This window comes from Chiloscyllium plagiosum, chromosome 1, assembly GCF_004010195.1.
Source record: "Chiloscyllium plagiosum isolate BGI_BamShark_2017 chromosome 1, ASM401019v2, whole genome shotgun sequence".
Classification (NCBI taxonomy): domain Eukaryota; kingdom Metazoa; phylum Chordata; class Chondrichthyes; order Orectolobiformes; family Hemiscylliidae; genus Chiloscyllium; species Chiloscyllium plagiosum.
Genome location: NC_057710.1, coordinates 44,242,484 through 44,263,598, shown reverse-complemented (window position 1 = coordinate 44,263,598; position 21,115 = coordinate 44,242,484). Strand labels below are relative to the sequence as shown.

General features: G+C 38.8%; 1 protein-coding gene across 7 annotated transcripts in view; it reads right to left on the bottom strand.

Annotated features, from left to right (window-relative positions):
* rai14 (retinoic acid induced 14) overlaps positions 1-21,115 on the bottom strand; it is a 271,305-nt gene that overhangs the window by 29,227 nt on the left and 220,963 nt on the right. For 6 of the 7 annotated variants that reach the window (XM_043681189.1, XM_043681457.1, XM_043681357.1 and 3 more), the window contains 4 exons: positions 4,791-4,880; positions 4,509-4,601; positions 2,756-2,863; positions 2,121-2,187 (listed from right to left, as the gene is read on the bottom strand). In XM_043681189.1, the coding sequence (XP_043537124.1) occupies positions 2,121-2,187; positions 2,756-2,863; positions 4,509-4,601; positions 4,791-4,880 (358 nt within the window). The remainder of the gene's footprint in view (positions 1-2,120; positions 2,188-2,755; positions 2,864-4,508; positions 4,602-4,790; positions 4,881-21,115) is intronic. The other variant, XM_043681627.1, reaches the window with a different exon arrangement.

Here is a 21,115-nt window from a genome sequence, read left to right as displayed (position 1 = left end):
TGGCTTTAATGAAATATGGCATTCCAAAGTGCTCCACAGCAGCACAATACAAAATATGACCCTGAACCTCATAAGGAGGCATTGGTCTGATGTCAAAGAGGTAAATTTTCATAAGTGCCTTAAAGGGAGAAAGCAAGGTAGAGAGGTGGAAAGATATAGGAGTGTGTTCTGGAACTTGAGGCCAAGGCAGTTGAAGGTACAGCCCAGTCCCTCAAATGAAATGGTGGAGCCTCCTACTGACAGGCCAGGGTGAGCCTGAGGCACATTCTATGAACTTCTCAGCATGGACTTGTTGGGCTGTGACAGCTATAACAGAGACCCCAGTGGAGGGGAGCTGCCTGTGCAACGATGGCCTGGTAGCTGTGGTCAACTTATAAATTTAATACAATGTATAAGCGTCCCCCTTAAGGTGCCCATGCAAATCTCCCACTGACAGTGATGGTCTCCCACAGTAGGCTGGAGGAGAAAGTGAGGTCTGCAGATGCTGGGGATCAGAGCTGGAAATGTGTTGCTGGAAAAGCGCAGCAGGTCAGGCAGCATCCAGGGAACAGGAGAATCGCCAAACTTTCCTCATTCCTGAAGAAGGGCTTATGCCCAAAACGTCGATTCTCCAGTTCCCTGGATGCTGCCTGACCTGCTGCGCTTTTCCAGCAACACATTTCCAGCTCTGATCTCCAGCATCTGCAGACCTCACTTTCTCCTCCTAGGAGGAGAGATTAGACAAACTTGGTTTGTTTTTACTTGAACATTGAAGGATGAAGGGTGGCCTGATAGAAGTTTACAAAATTGAGAGGCATGGACAGAATAGATAGTCTTTTTCTCCCTCCAGGAGTAGAGATGTGAATTACTAGGTGACATAGGTTTAAAGTAAAAATGGAGTAATTTTGAAGGAGATGTGAGAGGCATTTTTTTTCACAGAGGATAGTAAGTGCTTGTATGTGTTGTAGTTTGCAAGTTCAAACCAAGAGGTATGGACAGCATATTTTTCAGGTGGAGGTCTAAAACCACTGCAGTTATTTGGAAAGGGTGCGAATCTTTAGGAAAGATGAAGCAAAATCTTTGGGAGAGGTCAGGTGCCCTTTGAGATTGTTAAAAGTAGACATGAACATCTGTAGAAATTGGATTAACTCATTGGAACAGATCTCACAAGCTATCACAATGGGGTGCCTTTCAGTTCATAGTTTGATTGATAGCACCAGCACTTAAGAAGTGTTTTGAAATGGGCTATGAATAGAACTGTTTGCATTTATAAGGGATTAAATAGATAAAGTAACTTAAATGTAGTGAATGCAGTTATTTACGAAGTACAAAGGGTTGAGGGTTGGAGGTCTGTTTTTTCTCTTGTTTTATTCTTTTCTTAAACAGCTGTGAAAAATTCCAAAGCCATCAAGGAACACATTTCCCCACAGCTCATCTCCAAACCCAGCACTCCGTGGGCTGCCTCCTAACTCTTACTTGGGGTGAAAGTTCTGACTCCTGCTAACACCTACATCCCAACAACATAAACCCAACTGTGCAGGATACTTTCCCCTCAGTTGGACTTGTGGAATTGGGAATTTTCTCCAACTCTTACTCAAGTGTGAAAACTCAGGCCTAAGTAATGTGCTGCTAAACATATCTTACATGTAATTCCCTACTTTGTCTTGTTTGTTCTGCCAAACGGATAAAAAATCAATTAAGCCAATCACTTTAAAAGGAGGTGAAGCAAACTCACTGTTTTGAAATTTGAGACAACAGTAACCTTTAAAAAGGAACTACGCTGCTGCTTGACAAGTTTACAATAATGTGTATTCAAAATTTGAAGAAGCATTCATCTCATTATTCTTGATGCCACTTGTGTACATGTGCTCATATTACCTTTAATAAAACCATTTTAAGTTTTCCATAAAACTATCTAACTTACAATGTCTTGCAGCAAATTATCCTTCAGCAGGAAGTCCAACCCAGCTTCTTAAATCAATAATGGACCCCATGATAAACTTAGAATAGAGCATTGCTTCATTTGTAGTGATTAGAAGCTTTCACAGCATTTAAGCCATTATCTGACAATTACAAAAACAGTTACAAATAAGTATCAGCATTAGCTGCATAATATATAGGTCAGCAACTTCATACAATACCTATTGTATCAAGTGGCACTTCTTCACTACTCCGACAGTCGCATTTTTTGAGGCTATTTTGTTGTGCCTAATTTTTTAAAAAATTAAGAAAGAAGAGAATGAGCTTTGATTTTCAACATTTATCCAGAATTCTTTTTGGATTATTAAGACCACAGCTATAATGATTAGAGTACATCTAAAATGGGATTTCCTGCACAGCATATACACATGGTGATAAAACACGATTATCAGCTTCTTTCTACAATTATCCTGCACTATGTTATAAGCTGGTTATATTGAATACTGTCATCAAATATAAAACTTATATTACTACAGGAACAGGAACTAGACATATAGTTTATCCTCACAACCTTTAAAAAGTACTTGGGCAAGCACTTGAAGTATCATAAAATTCAATACTAGGGAGTGGGAAAGTGTAGGTATAAGTATAGGCATTACTGTGTTTTTGACAATTCAGACTATATTATCCTATGAATTGATTAGGATTAGGGGTGATTGGAACTGCCTTAACTCAAATCAGATCCCTCTCTGTGACCGGCCTCATCCAATGAAGATCTCTATGTCTGTCTTAAAAACTGAAATTAGTCCAGAATCCATATAAATAGCAGGTATACTCAATTTACAGAGAAAACTACCTCTTGGAGGTTTTTGTCTCGCAGTTGCAGATTTAGGTTTTGTATCACCTCCAACAAATTTGCCTTCTCTGCTTGAAGTTTTCTCATTTCCTCACTGTTCTCTCTATCCTGTAACACAAATACATAAAGTGAACAAGGTTATCTCCTCCAAACAGAAATGAAGATGGTTGGTGATGAGGCTCATGGCCTTGTTATCACATGTAAAGCTTTAACTTGCTGATTGCTTCTTTGGGTCTCCGTTAATATTTGACAAGGGCAGATTAAAGAGTGATATGGCAATGAACACTCTTAACATTAAAACTCAGCCCATTTCTTCAAACCTTTAAGTAAAGGAGAGGAATCCTTTTCTGGCAATGATTTAACTATCAGCAAAGCTGCTCACTCTTCTTCATATTGTAAGTGCACAAAAAAAGCATACAATTGAATATCTTTAACAACTCCCTCAGACTCAACTGTAAGCAATATTTGGTGTCCTATAAACGTGGCTATTTAAAGCCTCTAATTGCTCCAATAGAACACGTTCACAATTTACTAAGTGCACAAAGCAAACCAAATGAGAATCTGTGACCAAGGTCTCTCCAGCAAAGTAAGTATTTAAATTTGAAGTCATGATGTCTGCTGGCTAGACAGTTGTTATTCCTGTGTAGATCAGATTTGCATTTCATCACTTGCAGAATCCCCACTGTAGCAGACTCTGAAGGATTTCCTGGGAAATTGAATTTTCCTCAAGTCAATTCCTCTACGCCTGGAATCCTCTGAAAGTCTCCACTAACTCGAAGACTTCAGACAGTTCTGTTTAAATTAAGTAAAATAGTTACTTAGGAGAAGTTAAATGCTTAAATACATAATCAAACTCCTGAGTAGCTATTCAACAGACTCTATACTTTACTTGCACACACTGAACTATTCTTTCCCCAGATCCTGACTTGACACCCTCCTGGGACCCAATACATCTGACATCCCATCCCTAGTAGCTGACTCACCTAGCACCCCACCCCTATTCATCAGGCACCCTGTCCCTGGGACTCTACCCTGGCCCAACTGGTACCCTACTTACCTGGCACTTTGGCATGATATCCTCCCAGTAGCCTACCACAAATACTTTATATACTTAATGTTTGTTAGACTCTTTGACAGCTTCTGTCAGGACCTTGATATTTCAAATACAGCTACTTACTCGTGTTAAAAAGGGGCATAGGTCAGCTTCCTCAGAGCTCGTAACTACTACTACTACTCTGTACTGGGCAGCATGGTGGCTCAATGGTTTGTCCTGATCCCTCACAGCACCAGGACCATGTTTCAATTCCAGCCTTGAAGTTTGCACATTCTCCCCATGTCTACATGGGTTTCCTCTGGGTGCTCTGGTTTCCTCTCACAGTCAAAAAAATGTGCATGTTAGGTAGATTGGCCATGCTAAATTGTCCACAGCGTCCAGGGATGTGCAGGCTAAGTGGCTTAGCCTGGGAAATACAAGGTTACAGAGATAGGGTAGAGGGATGGATCTGGGTGGGATGCTCTTTGGAGGATTGATGTGGACTCAATGGCTGCCACGTTGTACAGAGTCTATGATTCTAGACAGGAAAGACAGGGAAGTATGGCTTCGCAATTCTGAGGGAGAGCTATGGGATTCTCCCCACAGTAGAGTTCCCTTCTTTCATAAAAAGCTAGGAGGGTCAGTGTGACAATATTTCTCAATTGCTTTGGTTATGGAAATATCTTATTAATACTAGATATTAAGCTACAAACTAACTACCTTAATGGATGTTTCTTCAACTTTTGATGGCTCACATCCTGATGAACAAGGACGACGGGACAGTGGAAATGGCACTTCATTAGGTTGGGGACCCTAGACAAAACGCCACAAATTATTAATCATTAAATTGCTGACTGAAGTCATAAATTCTCATCGAGAAATAAAGCAAATAAATATTGTTTAAATCAATCAATAATGAACCTTTATTAGAAGTGACCAAATTTCTATCTATAAATATTTATCTGGCTAATCAGATGGCCAGTTAGACCCTTTATCCTTTACCTGCAAAGCACTGCTTGGTGGTGGTGGTGGTGCTTTTCGCTTTTTAGGAGTTCCACTTCTATCTGCAAAGATTTTAATGGCAGGATCCAGCTGAAAATTTTACAGATCAGAAACGTAGAGGAGTTAGTTTGGTTAGTAAAAGTTGTGAATGTTAAATTCATATAATCAGTTAATGCATGTCTTTTTGGTATGTTCCAAATATGTGCATGCTCATTAGGTTGTGAGATTAACATGCATAAAGCAAAGCTCAACTTTAAAATGAACAGCATTTTTGATGTATGCATATAATTAAATGCTCTCCATCTGAAATGTGAATTAAGCAATCACCTGTTTTAGATATAGATATTTGAACTGAAGTGGTAGCAATACGTAGAAATCATTACAGAGATTCCAAAAAGGTTTTGATGCCAGCAAGTCAAGATTTAGACATTGTCCACAAGAGGTCATAAACATTTCTGTCCTTTCGAGATAAAATTGGTTGCATATTGCTTGAGACACACCACTCTACAACTGTGGTGTAAGGCAGGGAAACAGAGCTCCATGAATTATTTCAGGTGGCACAGGGTTGAACTGGTGTCATGTTGCATCACACTGTAGCCAACTGAGGTAACTGATCTCCAATAGCAGGCCCCTGCTTTACTGGACCCAAAATGTTAGCTCTGCTTTCTCTCCACAGATGCTGCCAGACCTGTTGGGTTTTTTCTAGTAACTTGTTTTTGCTTGATTTCCAGTATCCGCAGTTATTTGTTTTCTAAAATTGTCCATTTGATTTCAGATTCCCACCATTTGCGGTATTTTGCTCAAGGTAACTGTGTCCTGCTTTAGTATAAGACAATAAACAATAAGATGCGGGGCAGAAGTTTGCCTTTCAGCCTATCAAATCTACTCCATTATTCAATCGTGGCTGATCTGATAATCCTCAATGCCACTTTTCTGCCTTTTCTTTACAACTCTCTCTTTATTTCCTTTATTGATTAAAAATGTGTCTATTTTAGTCTTGAATATTCTTAATGACTCAGCCTTGACAGGCTTCTGCAGTGAAGAATTCTACAGATTCATTTCCTTGCAAGAAGAAATTCCTCTGTGCTCCTGTTTTAAACAGGTGACTCCTTGCTCTGAGATTACGTCTTCTGGTCCTAAACCCTCCTGAGGGGAAACAACTTTCCCCTGTCAAGTCCATCAAGGATCTTGGCTATTTCAAAAAAAGTTGTCTCTCATTCTTCTAAATTCCAATGAGCATAGGTCCATCATGGAGAAGCTGAAAGCAAATAAGTCACGTCCTCCACCAATCTTGTTAACTATTGTCACAGGACCATGTATAAATGGGCCCATATACTAGTGGGTCTGGCACTGTCAACAAGAAAATATAGCTGAGCTTGGAAGATGTTCCATGGGAGTGATCAGTAATGCCTTGTTACTGATTCCTTGGCTTAAAGGTTATTTATATTGTTGTTGTCATCATTATGATTGCAACTCAACATTAAAATAATTTGCACAATGTTAAACTGAAGCTAATTAATTAACAAAGCAGTCTGAATTTGATTATCTACTGTCCCAGGTCTATCCATCACTGGATCCAACATTAGTGCTCATAGGCCATCCACAGTACATTGGGTTTCTGTTATGTCTTGCTTATAATAGTCATGTTTAACCTGCCTTTCACTAAAATAAAGAGAGAAATTTAAGTAACTATAATTTCAAGAAATTAATTTTAAAATAAGAAATTCTATTGGGAAACAACTTGTTTTTAGAAATATGGAAAAGTTAGAATTCAGTCAATCAAAAACTAAACAAAGCCAAGAACTCAAGAGGTTTAGGAGCAGGCTAAGGCATTGTTAGACATTGGGAACATTTTTCCATCGGAAATATCATGTGAACAATTTATATTTAAATAATGGTGCAACAAAACAAATTGGATTCATCAAGAATTCTTTTCTTAGAGGATAGTATGATGAGAAATGTGATTAAAATGTTAATGAACTCCATTTTATTATTTCCCAACACTGCATACATAAAAAAAACAACCTGTTAGCCAATCTTTGCAACATCTCACACCAATTGCTTAGATACTCTGCTAGAGAACATATGCTCTCAAGCTCAAGTTTCAAGTTGCGAACAGAGGGAGATGGAGAAAAGCTAACATGTGCAAACAATTAGGTTTCAAAACAGGAAGATGCAGGAGGCCAGTTAGAAATAGGAATAGAAATGCATTTACATTTCATATCATTTTCAGGGCTAAGTTGATACATACTAATTGGAACCTCTAAACATGCAAATATTCCACAATAATAATTGTTGTGCAAAGCAGGAGCTCATGGTATAAAGGGTAACATGCTAGCATGGAGTGAAGATTAGCTAGCTGGCAGAAGAGAGAGAAATAGGTCTTTATTTTCAGGTTGGAAGGATATGATGAGTTGAGTACCATAGGGCCCTCATCTTTTTACAATTTATACTAATGACTTAGATGTGGTGGTTAAACGTACAGATGACATAAAGCAATGCAAGAAGTGTGTTGAGAAGATGACATAGAATGATGCAAATCGAAATAGGGGAAGGAAAACAGGCAGAGATCATGGACCACATTGGTATTAATAAATACAAAGGGGGCTGTGGCCCTGTAATGAGAACTTAGGAGCAAATAGAAAATTAGCTAGCAATAATCTCTGGATTACTCTCAGTGACATGGGCAGTACATACAGAAATAGAAAGATAAGACAAGTGAATATGCAGCTGGAAAGACAGCCTAGAAGGGAGTGCTTTAGATTCCTGGGACACTGAGAACGGCTCTTGGGAAATGGGAACTGTATTAGCCGGATGGGTGTGTATCCAACCAAAGACTGGACGGAATTCTTCTCACAACTTTCAACTCCACCCAGTTTTATCTCACCAGCAAACTTGGAAATGCATTTTTAGGTTCATTCTTTTGCATATATGTCATGGATAGCTGCGATCCAAGCATTGAAATTTGCAGAATCCAATTAGTCGTTGCCTACCACTCAGAAGATGGCCCATTTATTTTGTCTATCAACTAACTCTTGACCTATGTCAATATATTACCTCCTAGTTCATATGCTTTTCTTTGCCCATTAACTTCCTATAAGGGCTCTTACCAGCAGCCTTCTGAAAATACACCACATCCACTGATTCACCCTTATCTATTTCCCTCAAATGCAAAGTATTTCAGTTGATTTATGCAGCATGATTTGCCTTTCATAAACCCATGCTGGCTTTGTCCAACCCTGTTAATGCTTTCCAAATGTTCTGCAATCACATTTAAAAAAAACTTCAGCATTTTCCCCACTACTGAAATCAGGCTAACTGATCTGTAATTATATCTTTTTTTTCTCTCCCTTTCTTTTTAAATAGTCGGGGTACATTTGCCACTCACCAATTTGTAGGTGCTGTACCACAGTCTATTGAATTTTGGAAGATAACAACCAATATAATTTCCAGTCTAATTTCTTTTAGTACTCTGGCCCCGTTAACCCTCATTAATTTCCCCAGCACTATTTTCATACAAATACTGATTTCCTTCAAATCTGCTCTCTCATTAGAACTTTGGTTCCCCAAATACAAGTTCAATTCTTCTGCCATTTCTTAAATTCGCATTATAATTTCCGCAGCTTGAGACTGAAAGGGACCCACATTGGGTATTTAAGGGTTTCTTCTCTCTTCATATATTTATAGAAGCTTTACCTACCTGTCAGTTTCTACATTCTCTGCAACCGTACATTCATGCTCTCTTTTCCCTCTCTTGATAAAATATTTTGTCCTTTTTCACCAAATTTTAAAAAGCTCACAATCCTCAGTCGTGCTGCTTTTTCTGTAAATTTTATATGTTGCCTCTTTGGATCTGATGCTATCCCTATTCTGTGAGTCGTAGTTGAGCCATGTGCAAATCCTTGTGCAATAACCTCAAATGCGCACAATATATGAATGATTATTGTTTAATTGTTCTTTAAATATAAGCCACTGCCTACCCACTGCTAACTCTTTGGGTAAGATCCCCAATCCATTCTGAAAATTTGTGCCTCAAACCGCCATTGTTTTCTATATTTAGATTTAGGACCCTAGCTTCAGATGCAACTTAAATAAATCTCCATCCTAAATTAAGAATTCTATCATAATATGTTCTCCAAAATTGTTAGTTAAGCCTTTATCATTGTACCAAGTCTAAAATAGCCTGTTTTCTGGTTGGTTCTTCAATGTATTGGTCTAAAAACCCATCACAGACACACTCCAGGACATTCTGCTCCACAATACTAATTGAATTTGTCTAATCTATATAGAAATTAAGTACGTCTATGATTATACTTGTACCTTTATCGCATGCCTCTTCAATTTCTTGTTTAGTGCCTTTGCTTACATCTCCACGGGTATCTATAGACAACCTCAACGGTTTCTGCTCCTTGGCTTTCCTCAACTTTTGTTGAAACTTTATTGCTGGAACAGCACAGCAGGTCAGGCAGCATCCAGGGAACAGGAGATTCGACGTTTCGGGCACAGGCCCTGAAGAAGGGCCTGTGCCCGAAACGTCGAATCTCCTGTTCCCTGGATGCTGCCTGACCTGCTGTGCTGTTCCAGCAATAAAGTTTCAACTTTGATCTCCAGCATCTGCAGACCTCACTTTCTCCTCGAAGATTTCCTCAACTTTACCCGTTACAGGCTCCACATCATGATTTTCAAGCCAATATCCTTCTTCACTATTGCCCTGATTTCCATCTTTAACAATGCTATCTCATCTCCTTCTTTTTCTGTCTGTCTTTTAAGAGAATAGTTCCAGGGATGAGACACTCCCGTTATGAAGAAATACTGGAAAAATGGGTAATTTTCCTTGGAGGAGAGAAGGTGAAGAGGAGATTTGATAGATGTTTACAAAATCATGAAGGGTCCAAACAGAGTGTATTAGTACAAACTGCTCCCAGTCATAAACAAATTAAGAACAAATAGGCACTGTTTTAAAGAGTTTTCTAAAAGAAACAATGGGTCATGAGAGAAAAAAAATCTTATGGTGTGTGGGTAGTGTATGAAATACATGGCTTGGATGTGTGGTGAAGTTGCTTTAACAGAGGCATTCAAGAAGGTATTGGATCATTACTTAAATAGGAGAGAATGTGCAGGGTTTTTGGGAAAAGGCAGGATATTGGCACAGACCTAAAATGCTCAGACAGCCAGTACAGACACAATGGGCCAGAGAGTCTCCTTCTGCACCATAAACATATTCACAGAATTGTTAAGTGAGTAATAAGACCATAAGACATAGGAGCGGAAGTAAGGCCATTCGGCCCATCGAGTCCACTCCGCCATTCAATCATGGCTGATGGGCATTTCAACTCCACTTACCCGCATTCTCCCCGTAGCCCTTAATTCCTTGTGACATCAAGAATTTATCAATTTCTGCCTTGAAGACATTTAGCGTCCCAGCCTCCACTGTACTCTGTGGCAATGAATTCCACAGGCCCACCACTCTCTGGCTGAAGAAATGTCTCCGCATTTCTGTTCTGAATTTACCCCCTCTAATTCTAAGGCTGTGTCCACGGGTCCTAGTCTCCTCACCTAACGGAAACAATTTCCTAGCATCCACCCTCTCCAAGCCATGTATTATCTTGTAAGTTTCTATTAGATCTCCCCTTAATCTTCTAAACTCCAATGAATACAATCCCAGGATCCTCAGCCATTCCTCATATGTTAGACCTACCATTCCAGGAATACAATATTGAAACTGTGAAGTTGTACTCTTTTGTAGGAAATAGTTCAAAAAGTAGAGTATTATTGAAACAGTGAAGTGCTGCAGAATTCTGAGGTGCAGAGGAATCTACAGTTGAAGGGCTGAATGACTGACCTCTACATCTAATTCACATATTTGTAAATGTCACCTTGTGACGAGTCTGCAATCAAACTGCACCTTCATACTGCCAATCTGGTCTCCAGTTCTGTATAGTTCTACAGTAAGAGTATCATTTGCTTTATGATAGTGCTACCACTGACTCAACTTTACTTGAGATGCATGCCACATGCACAGTGACAAAATTGTGGATTACCATGTGATTAACATTAAATCGTGGAGCATATTCGAATTGTTTTTTTCTTCATCCATTCACAGGATATGGGGCATTGCAGTCTAGTCCAGCATATTGTCCATCCGAATTGCAATTAAGCATGACCATTGTGGATGTGGAGTTACATGTAGGATGGTAAAGATCGTCAGTAAACCAGATGAGTTTTTATCACAATTGATAGTATTTACATGGCTGCCATCAGCTATCTGTTTATTTCAGTGTTTTTCTATTGAATTCAAATTTCAACATCTGCCATCATGCAATTCAAACCCATGTTCCAAGAACATCAACCTGGGGTTCTGGATTACTAGTTCAATAACATTATCACTATGCCACTGCTGCCCCAGAAATTGCTGCCACATTACCTGTATTACAGCAGTTACCACATTTCCAAAGAAATTCATTTTCTGAAGTGCTTTGGGACACGCTGATGTCTTGAAATAAGTTACATCAGTTCATGTTCTGTTGTTTATTTCTGATACTGAGTTTGCACACAATGGCACAGAATATGATGTACAGCCCAGTAGCAGCTTCTATGGCATTGCTCAGCAAGGCATTGAAACCATGCATAGAGCGGTCAGTCCTTTAAATACTGCAGTGGAGGGCCACGTAATGATGAAGCCTGCAGTGAAAGCTCTGACAGGTTTTCTTGGGGTTCAAGCTTCTGCCATTGCGATTCAGTGATCACACATCTCTTCATGCTTTGATTCTCCGAAGAAATACAAGTGTATATCTGATAGCATATTTTTTAGAACTTTTACAATTTAGTTAGCTCATTTGGCTGGACGGTTGGCTTATGATTCAGTGATGCCAGAGTAGCTTAATTCCTGCACTGGCCGAGATTCGCACGAAGGGATCTCCTTCTCAAACTCTCCCCTCACTGGAGGCCTGGTAATACTCCAGTTCAACCACAACCAGTTGTCTGTCTCCCTCTATCTAAAATGAGAGCAGCCTCCTTGGTCCTCCTGGGTCCAAGGTAAGACTGTGGCAACTTCAAACCACCCCAACTATATTTAAGGAACCATTTCAGCAAGGCATTGAAACCATGCATAGAGTGGTCAGTCCTTTAAATACTGCAGTGGAGGGCCACGTAATGATGAAGCCTGCAGTTGTATCTCTGAAGGTCCAATGACTGGTAAACCACTTAACAAAAACATTAGAATATTTGAATAAACAAAGCGGATAGCAGGATCGCAACAAAGACAGAAAATGCTAGAGAAGCAAGTCTTTCTTCAGAAGAAGTCACACTGGATTTAAAATGGTAATGCTATTACTCTCCCCGCATGCTGCTGGGTCTGTTGAGTTTCTCCAGGGTTCTCTTGTCTGTTCCAGATTTCCAGTATTTGGAGTTTGACTATAACTGCATCCAAGTTATTACAATTCATCATCAAGAGAAGAAAAATTAGTTAAATGCAAAACATAGATGAAGTAAAAATGGTTTTCTTTGCATTTTAGGAATACCTATTAGTGATAGAGAACAATTAGAAATATTTGGAAATGTTGACTACGGACATCACATTCTAGCTGGTGGGAAGTGCAGCATGGCCATTGTTTTTGTGCTATGCAGAAGAAAATCATACTGATTGAACCAATGGAGTCCAATCAAAGCTGCGGGCTTGTAAGTTCTTGTTATGATTATTTGATGCTGTGCAACAGAACAGATAATGAATTTATATTCAGGCTCAGGTTAGCAAGGATATTTTTTCAGGCTGGAGGAGCACATAGAGTCATAGAGATGTACAGCACGGAAACAGACCTTTGGTCCAACTTGTCCATGCTGACCAGATATCCTAAATTAATCCAGTTCCATTTGCCAGCACTTGGCCCAATCCCTCTAAACCTTTCCTATTCTTATACCAATCATGCTGACCAGATATCCTAAATTAATCCAGTTCCATTTGCCAGCACTTGGCCCATATCCCTCTAAACCTTTCCTATTCTTATACCAATCCAGATGCCTTTTAAATATCATAATTGTACCAGCCTCCACTACTTCCTCTGGCAGTTTATTCCATACATGCACCACCCTCCGTGAAAAAATTGCCCCTTCGGTTCCTTTTATATCTTTCCCCTCTCACCCTAAACCTATGCACTCTAATTCTGGATTCCCCCACCCCAGGGAAAATACTTTGTCTGTTTACCCTATCCGTCTCCCTCATGATTTTATAAACTTTGATAACCTCCAGGGAAAACAGCCCAAGCCTACTCAGCTTCAACATCTATTCTTATTTTCTGTTTCTATAGAACCGTCAGGTTAAATAAATATTTACGTGGAACTCACTGATCCTTTGAGTTCTACTGTGCCAGTCTTGGTTAACAATTAGCAGAAGTAGTGTATGGGGGACTTTGTTTTAATATATTTTCCTTCTTCCCATTTTTTTTGAGGTTTCCCATGCTATTCTTATGAAGAATGCAAGTGGAGGCACAAGTGAATTCTTCTGACCAGGATTTCACTATTATTTACGCAGACACTGAAACGTTCATTTTCTACTCAGGCAAGAACCAAATAACTCACACACAGAAGTGGAGAAGGAAACCATGAACATTAGTTACAGACATGTTAAGAATGGTATGTGGAATAATGGGAGGAACTAGCTATAATGCAACATTAAAATATTTTTGTAGCAGTGACAAGCTGCGTGGGAAATGTTGCCATTGATATGTGCTCAGTGAAGAAAGTTTGACTTTCAAAAAGAATATAAATGAAATAGAGAATAAGGTGCCTTATCTGCACACATCATATTTAATATTGGGTTTACATTGCCAGATTTCTTTTCTGGTCATGAAAGTAGAAAATCTGCATATGAACCAATGAATAGAATAAACAGTAAGCTTCAAAAGCTGAGGGAAAGGGAGAGGAAGAAATGACAGAAGTATATAGCACTGTAGCCATGAACATAAACAGATGTGCTTATTTACTAATGTTAAACAGGAGGTCTAAGTCAAGAGGGGGAAGTGGAGATCGAGAGAGAGAGCTAGAATTAAAGAGAACGATGATGCATATTAAAATGAATAGGATTAAAAGGGGAAAAAAACTGTCATTCATGGGTGAGAAAACAAATGTAACTTTGCATATAAACTTAGCACAAAAACTTCCTTGCCTCTGTCAGAACGGAAATGTTCCCCGATCATTCCTGTCAATATCCTGGACGTGAAGCCTAACCTTGTTCTCCTCTTATTCCACAAGTTTCTACACCTGATCAACAGCTGATATCAAGTTTTGAAATACATATCTCTGCTATAAGCAACCAGAGTTCCAGAGAACTATTTAACAGCTAAAGACCTACCAGTTCTTTCCTGCTCATTGGATGATGAACACATGCTGAGCAACAGACAAGATCAGACATCACCCATAGTTGCCATTAAGAGAAAAACTTTGTCGAATGGCTGACATTTAGAAAATTAAATAACTTATTCCATCATTACCAATGCCTTGAGTGAAGCCACAACATTAGGTTTGAGTGTAGTTTGCTTCTTTCAAGGGACACTTGCAAAATATCGTGCAATTCAATTAAAAACAGCAAACGCTGAAAGAAATCTACAGGCCAAGGAGCTTTTCTGCAGAAAGAAACAGTTAAGTTTCTGGACTGTGACCCTTCATCAGAATTGGTTGTTTCTACTTCAGATCTCCAGTATCTGCTAAATTTTACTTGTATCTTCAAAGTCTAACTTTACGTAAATGTTAAGCAATAAAGCTTATCCAATTTTAGGAAGTGTAATAAGTGAAAAATGATTTTCTTGGTGTCAGTCTCCAATAAACATGAAATCTGCTGTACATCATAACACACCAGGGTCACTTATTAATATTGAATTGGACAAATGAATAACTTCAAAACTTCCAATGGTCCTACAAGATAATCTCCAAAAACAACAGCACTTCTGTGGATAGGATTTCTAAGGAAATTTAAACATACGTCAAACGATTTTCCTAAGGAGATATCAAATTTCAGTATAACTTTAGAACAGTATAACTTTATCTAAAGCTGTAAAATAAAATCCTATAAAATCAGGGTATAAACTTTAATACACAATCACACATGTAAGAACAAGGTAACCACAAACAACTTAATGCATGGTGGAACGTTACTTGGGCAAGTCCAGTAAATAAATTGGACATTGTTTTCCTTCCTTGCATCGATATGTGAAATACTTCAGGCAAGGGTCATTGCAGAGTTTGCCTCCTTTAAACCTAGCTACAACAGCAATGCGTCCACAGCTATATACAATCTCTGAGCCCTTATAAGGCTGGCCACATTGACTTAGCAGAATTCCAGACCTCATCTTTGTCTTTCTGCCAATAACATACAGGTAGTCCTCGATATATGTGATAATCTCGTTACTGTAAATTGCCACATTAAGTGAAACTGTGATATTCGAAACACAATTTGATAGGAACCCTTGTAATTTTGTTATATTTCTGTAAAATCAAACAAAAAAGTTAATATAAAACATCAAAATATTCATGAACATTTACAAAAGGAATATATTTTAATGCTTCTTGCCACATATACAAAATTGTTTTTTTTTGGAGGTGAAGACTATGGACTCATCTGCAGCTCTGGAGGTTAAAAGCTGAGGATTATCAGGCTGCTCTTCTGCTACTTTGGAGGTGAACAATTGAGTGTGCTTGGTGGCAGTTCTTAAAAACCTATCCAACTTTCACTGAATTTCTGACTTCATTTTCTCTCTGTATCCAGACAGCACTCAGTGGAATTAACTTCCTGAATTTCTTTACCACAATTTCTTTGCTTTCATGGCTACGGCGATCAGGAGCTTTGATAGCAACAGATGTCACTCAGCCAGGAAAGGTGAATTTTGACAAACATTTATTTCTCCATGCTGCTTGGCCAGGTAAAAACTGCATTATTGGAATTAAGGGTGGTAACGTTGAAACGGTGTACGGCAAAACCACATTACATCGAGGACTACTTGCATTGTGAAACATTATTCTGCAATCATTTCCATATTCATGGCCACCAAATTAACTAAAAGAATCAGACCATCAATGACTTTAATGAGGCCAAAAAAAAATTATTTGGCTTTTCCTTTGGCTTTTGGAAAGTTTTGTTTGGAATTCGGTCCCAATGATGTTGAAGCTTTAAATCAGACATACAATGAACATTTTAAAACAAATAAAATTCGCAGTAGAATGATAAAAGTTGCTCTCTCCCTATCACTGGACACACTGGCAAAATGGAGCAACTTAAATGTAAATGAAAATGATATTAAAGAGGTTACCAGTTATCCAGAACCAGTTCTGAGGAAGGATCACCTGACCTGAACATTAACTCTGATTTCTCTTCACAGATGCCAGACCGGCTGAGCTTTTCCAGCAACTTCTGTTTTCATTTCTAAATTACAGCAATTTAAATAAGTTGTTAACCCTTTAAAATGGGATTAATTTAATGGAGTTGGGCCAAATATATCAAATGTCATTGGGAGAATATTTAGAATGCAGTGATCATTGTATCATAAGGTTAGAATGATGGGGGAAAATGAGAATACTGCTCCTCGGATGCTGCCTGAACTGCTGTGCTCTTCCAGCACCACTAATCCAGAATCTGGTTTCCAGCATCTGCAGTCATTGTTTTTACAGAAAATGAGAATAGCTCATCAAGAATAAGAATAAGAAATGACAGAGAACAGAGTTGGGCTGGACTGACTGAAATTGAAAGCTATTGGAAAAAGCCATAACTGAACTGAGGAAACTGGGTTTGTCAAAGAGGAGATGGTTCAAGTACAATCCTCATATGTCCTCAAATGGGAAAGGGAAGACAAACAAATCCAAAGCTCCCTGGATTACAAAGGAAATAGCAATTAAGTTAAAGAAGAAAAAATGTGTACATGACCAGTGTCAGGTCAGTGTCACGTATTAAACACAATTGGGAGCCAAGCTAAATACTGAACATTCAGGAGGGAGGTGAAGTAGTTAGTAAGACAAGCAAAGAGAGATTAAAACAAGACTGATGGTTAAGAAAAAGAGAAATCCCAAAGTCTAATGTAGCAACAGAAATAGTAAAAGGGTTGTAAAAGAATGAGTGGGGACAATTGGAGACCAGAAAAGCAATTATAAAGTTGCTGGGAAGAGGTGTGAAATTAATACTTTGCATCTGTCTTTACTTGGGAGGTAGATGCTTCCCAGGCTGTGATGACCAAGGAGGAAACTCAGTAACGAGAAAGGTTTCCAACTGATTAGGAGGAGTTATTGAATAAGCTGCCAGCACTTAAAAGTTGTTAAGGCATTGGAACTGAATGAGATACATCTAAGAATATTGAAGGAAGTGAAAGGAGAAATTGCAGGGGCACTGGCAATACTCTTTCAGCCTTACCTAGATTTGGCAGCACTGTCAGAGGTTTGAGGAATTGCAAATTAAACCTTGATAAAAAAAAATTGTAATGAGAAGCCCAGAAATTGTAGGTCTGCTCACTTAACTTTGGTGGTGGAGAAACTACTAGAAGCAATTACTCATGAGTTCATAGTCACATGGAAGGATCAGGATGGATTTATTAAAGGAAAAACATGTCCAACTATCTTGGAGTTTTTATTTGAAGAGGAAACTGAAAGGGATGATGTGGTGTCCATAAGCTTGCAAAAACTGTTTGATATAGTCTCTTATGAGAACAGTTATAGCTGACAGACTGAAAATAGCAATATGGATACAAAATTGTAGGAAACAGTGAGTAATGGTTAATGGATATTTTTCAGTTTGGAGGAAGGTTTGTACTGGGGTTCCCCAGGGGTTGTTAATGGGAATGGGAATGGTTGCTTTTTTATATGTAGATTTTCATGGCTCTGGACAATTTCAAAGTTTCTGGCTACAGTGAACCTGAGAGAATTGTAAACTGCAAGTAATACAGTGTCAAACTCCAAAAGGGTAGAGACAAGTTTGGTGGAGTGGGCAGACAGGATGCAAATGAAATTAAATATTGAAAAATGCAATGTGATACAGCTTGGTTGAAAGGATATGGAGAGACAGTATAAAATAAAGGGGACTATTCTAAAGGGTATGCAGGAGCAGAGAGATCTGGGTGTGTATGTCAGTAAAGGTGGCAGAACAGTTTTATACAGAGAGAGAGAGAGATAGAGAGAGAGAGAGAGTGAGTGGGGGGAGAGAGATGGCTGCTAATGAAACATACAGTATTGTACACTTAATTGAAAAGTATGACCGTGGTGTAATGGCAATGGCACTGAACTAATAATCTAGAATGCCAGCTTAATGTTCTGAGGACATTCAGAGGGCTCCAGAGATAGGGCTGGAGTGTGGGACGAGCTGGGTACCTCTTTGGGGGAGCTGGTACAGGTATGACGGGTCAAATGGCCTCCTTCTGTATTGTATGCTTCTATGACATGGGTTTGAATCTCACCATGGCAGATGGTGAAATTTGAATTTAATTTAGAAAAGAAATCTGAAATAAAGAAACATGCTTGTCTCATGGCAACCCTATAACTATGTAAGCTGTTGTAAAAACCCTCCTGTTTCACTAATGTCCTTCAGTGAAGGAAGTCTGCCATCTTTTTCTAGTCTGTGCTACATGCAACTCCCGGCCCATAGCAATGTGGTTCTCTCTAAATGTTCTTTGGGGAATTAGAGATAGTCAGGAGCATAGGAGGTTGAGGGGTGACCTTATAAGGTCAACAGGGGCATAGATAAGGGTGAACAGCAATGGGCTTTTCCTAGAGCGTGGGAGTTCAAAACTAGAAGGCATTTTTTAAGATGAGAGGAGAAAGATTTAAAAAGGACGTGAGGAGCAAGGCAGAGGACAGAGTGTGGTTCTTGTGGGGAATGAACTGCCACAGGAGGTAGCTGATGCAGGTACAATTACAGCATTTAAAAGACATTTAGATAAGGTACATGAATAGGAAAGGTTTACAGGGATATAGGGCAAACACAGACAAGTGAGACTAGTTTAATTTGGGAACATGGTCAGCATGAACTAGTTGGAGGGAAGAGCCCGTTTCTATGCAGTATGACTACAACAACAGCAAGGAAGACACTAGTTAGGCCTCAGCAGGAGTACAGTGCTTGTTCTGGCTGCCACACTTTCTAAAGGATGCAAACACATTGGATGGATTGCAGAAGACATTTACAAGAATGGCTACAGAAATGAAACACTTCAATTATGACCCTATGCTGTTGGAGAGGAAAAGGCTAAGAGGAGTCCAATAAAAGTTTTAAAAATCATGATAGGTGTGGACAGTGTAGATAGGGACAAACCGTTCCCACTTGTTATCAGATTGAGAACCAGAGGGCAGTTGAGAACAGTTTTAAAGTGCATTTCAAAAGAAGCAAATGTGAAGTGATAGAATACTTTGTGCAAAGATATGGGGATAATGTAGGAGAATAGCACCAAGCCATAATGCATAGAGAGCTGATGCAGAGATGATGGACCAAATGGCCTTCTTCTGCAATGCAACTATTTTGTGATTCTAAGTTAAGTGGGAATGTTTGTTGATGATTACACAATGTTCAGTAACATTCACAATTCCACCGATAATGAATCAAGTCCAGACCAAACGCAGCAATACCTGCCTGATATCAAGATTTGGACTGACAACTGGCAAGCAATATTTGCATTACATAAATACCAGGAATGAGCATCTCAAGTCAGATAATCTGACCATTGTCCATTGATATTCAATGACATTACTGTTGAGTCTTCCACTATTGACATCCTGCAGATTACCACTGAAAAACTGAATTTGACTAACCATATAAATACACTATTTACAAACACAGGTAAGAAGCTAGAAATCCTAAAGTGAATAACTCATCTCCTACCTAAGTCAGGAGTGTGATGGAATATTTCCTAGTTGAATAGATGCATACAGCTCCAAAAATACTCAGGAAGCAAATGCATAAGGCATCACAACTATGTGGAATAGAGTAGATGGGCTAGTGACCATCTGTCTTTCTTTTTATTGTTGGAAGAAGACTGACAGACAAGAGGTAATAAGGTCAAGACAGTATGCAATATTGGCCAAAGTGCTTTCAAAGGTAATGGTACAAAATTTCATAAATCCAAATTTGCTAATTAAAAAAAAAGGTAGATGGCATCATGGACAATGTGGAAGACAGACTAAAATTACAAAGGGATATTGACACACCAAAGTCAATGGGCAAAACTGCAGCAGATGGAGTTCAATGTAAGTAAGTGAGAGATTATCCATTTTGTACCGAGAAAGAATAGTTGAGGGTACTTTCTAGATGGTATGAAATGAAATTCAGTGGCTGTCCAAAGACACTTTGGGACTCAGATACATAGATCTTTAAAATGTCACAAACAGGTGCAGAAATAATCTAGAAAGCTAATGGAGTGCTAGACTTTATATCTTCAGCTGTAATCCTTCTTCAAGGCTGAAGAAGGTACACCCAAACCGTTGACTTCTCCACCTCCTGATGCTGCCTGGCTTGCTGTGTCCTTCTAGCCTCCTGCTTGTCTACACTGAATAGAACAGGCTTGAGGGGTTGAATGGGCTACTCCTGTTTCTATGTTCCAAAGCAGTGATTGCTCAGGTGAAAACTGGGCTCAAGAGATCTAATATAGCTCTGAGATAAATGGGCACATAATTGAGAGGAAGCAACATATTTGAACACAGACTTAGAGTATAAAGGAAAATTAGGAATGAGATGTTAGTAGAAAGGGCAGATAGTTTCAGGGTGAACAGATGGAAATAAATCATTGTGTCTTTTGCTTTTAAATTGATGCATTTTCATTGATTGAATTCTCATGCAGATTTTTTTGGTAATCTGTAAAAACAAGCTCTGAACTCACATGTTCATACAGAGAACGGATCTACATTTTGCAGTATTTGGGCAGTCTGGTTGAAAACTGTTTATTACAGTTGGATTTCTATGTGGGCCTCACTCTCAGTTAATGGGGGACAAATGCACCACATGGAACTTTTGAATGCAAGTGAACTATTCCATCCATTGGAAGGTCAGGTGAATCTTATTTAGTAAAACAGATAAAGCTCAATTCATTGCTTGAATTAATGCCTACAAAACATCTCAGCCATCATACACTCTGACTTAAGGAATGCAGTAGATCAATTAACTATAGGAGGAAATTAAATTTCTGGAAAAATATAGTTGTTATATTTCAGTATCTCATTCCATTAAAAATAGTTAAAATTTATGAATTATTGTACAAGCTATCGAGATATGAAGGGTGATTTCAAGCTAATTAGATTGATAAGCCTATTGAAGAACTTATCTTGAAATATGTTTAAATGATTTGTGCAGCATAGAAGTCATTATGGTTTCC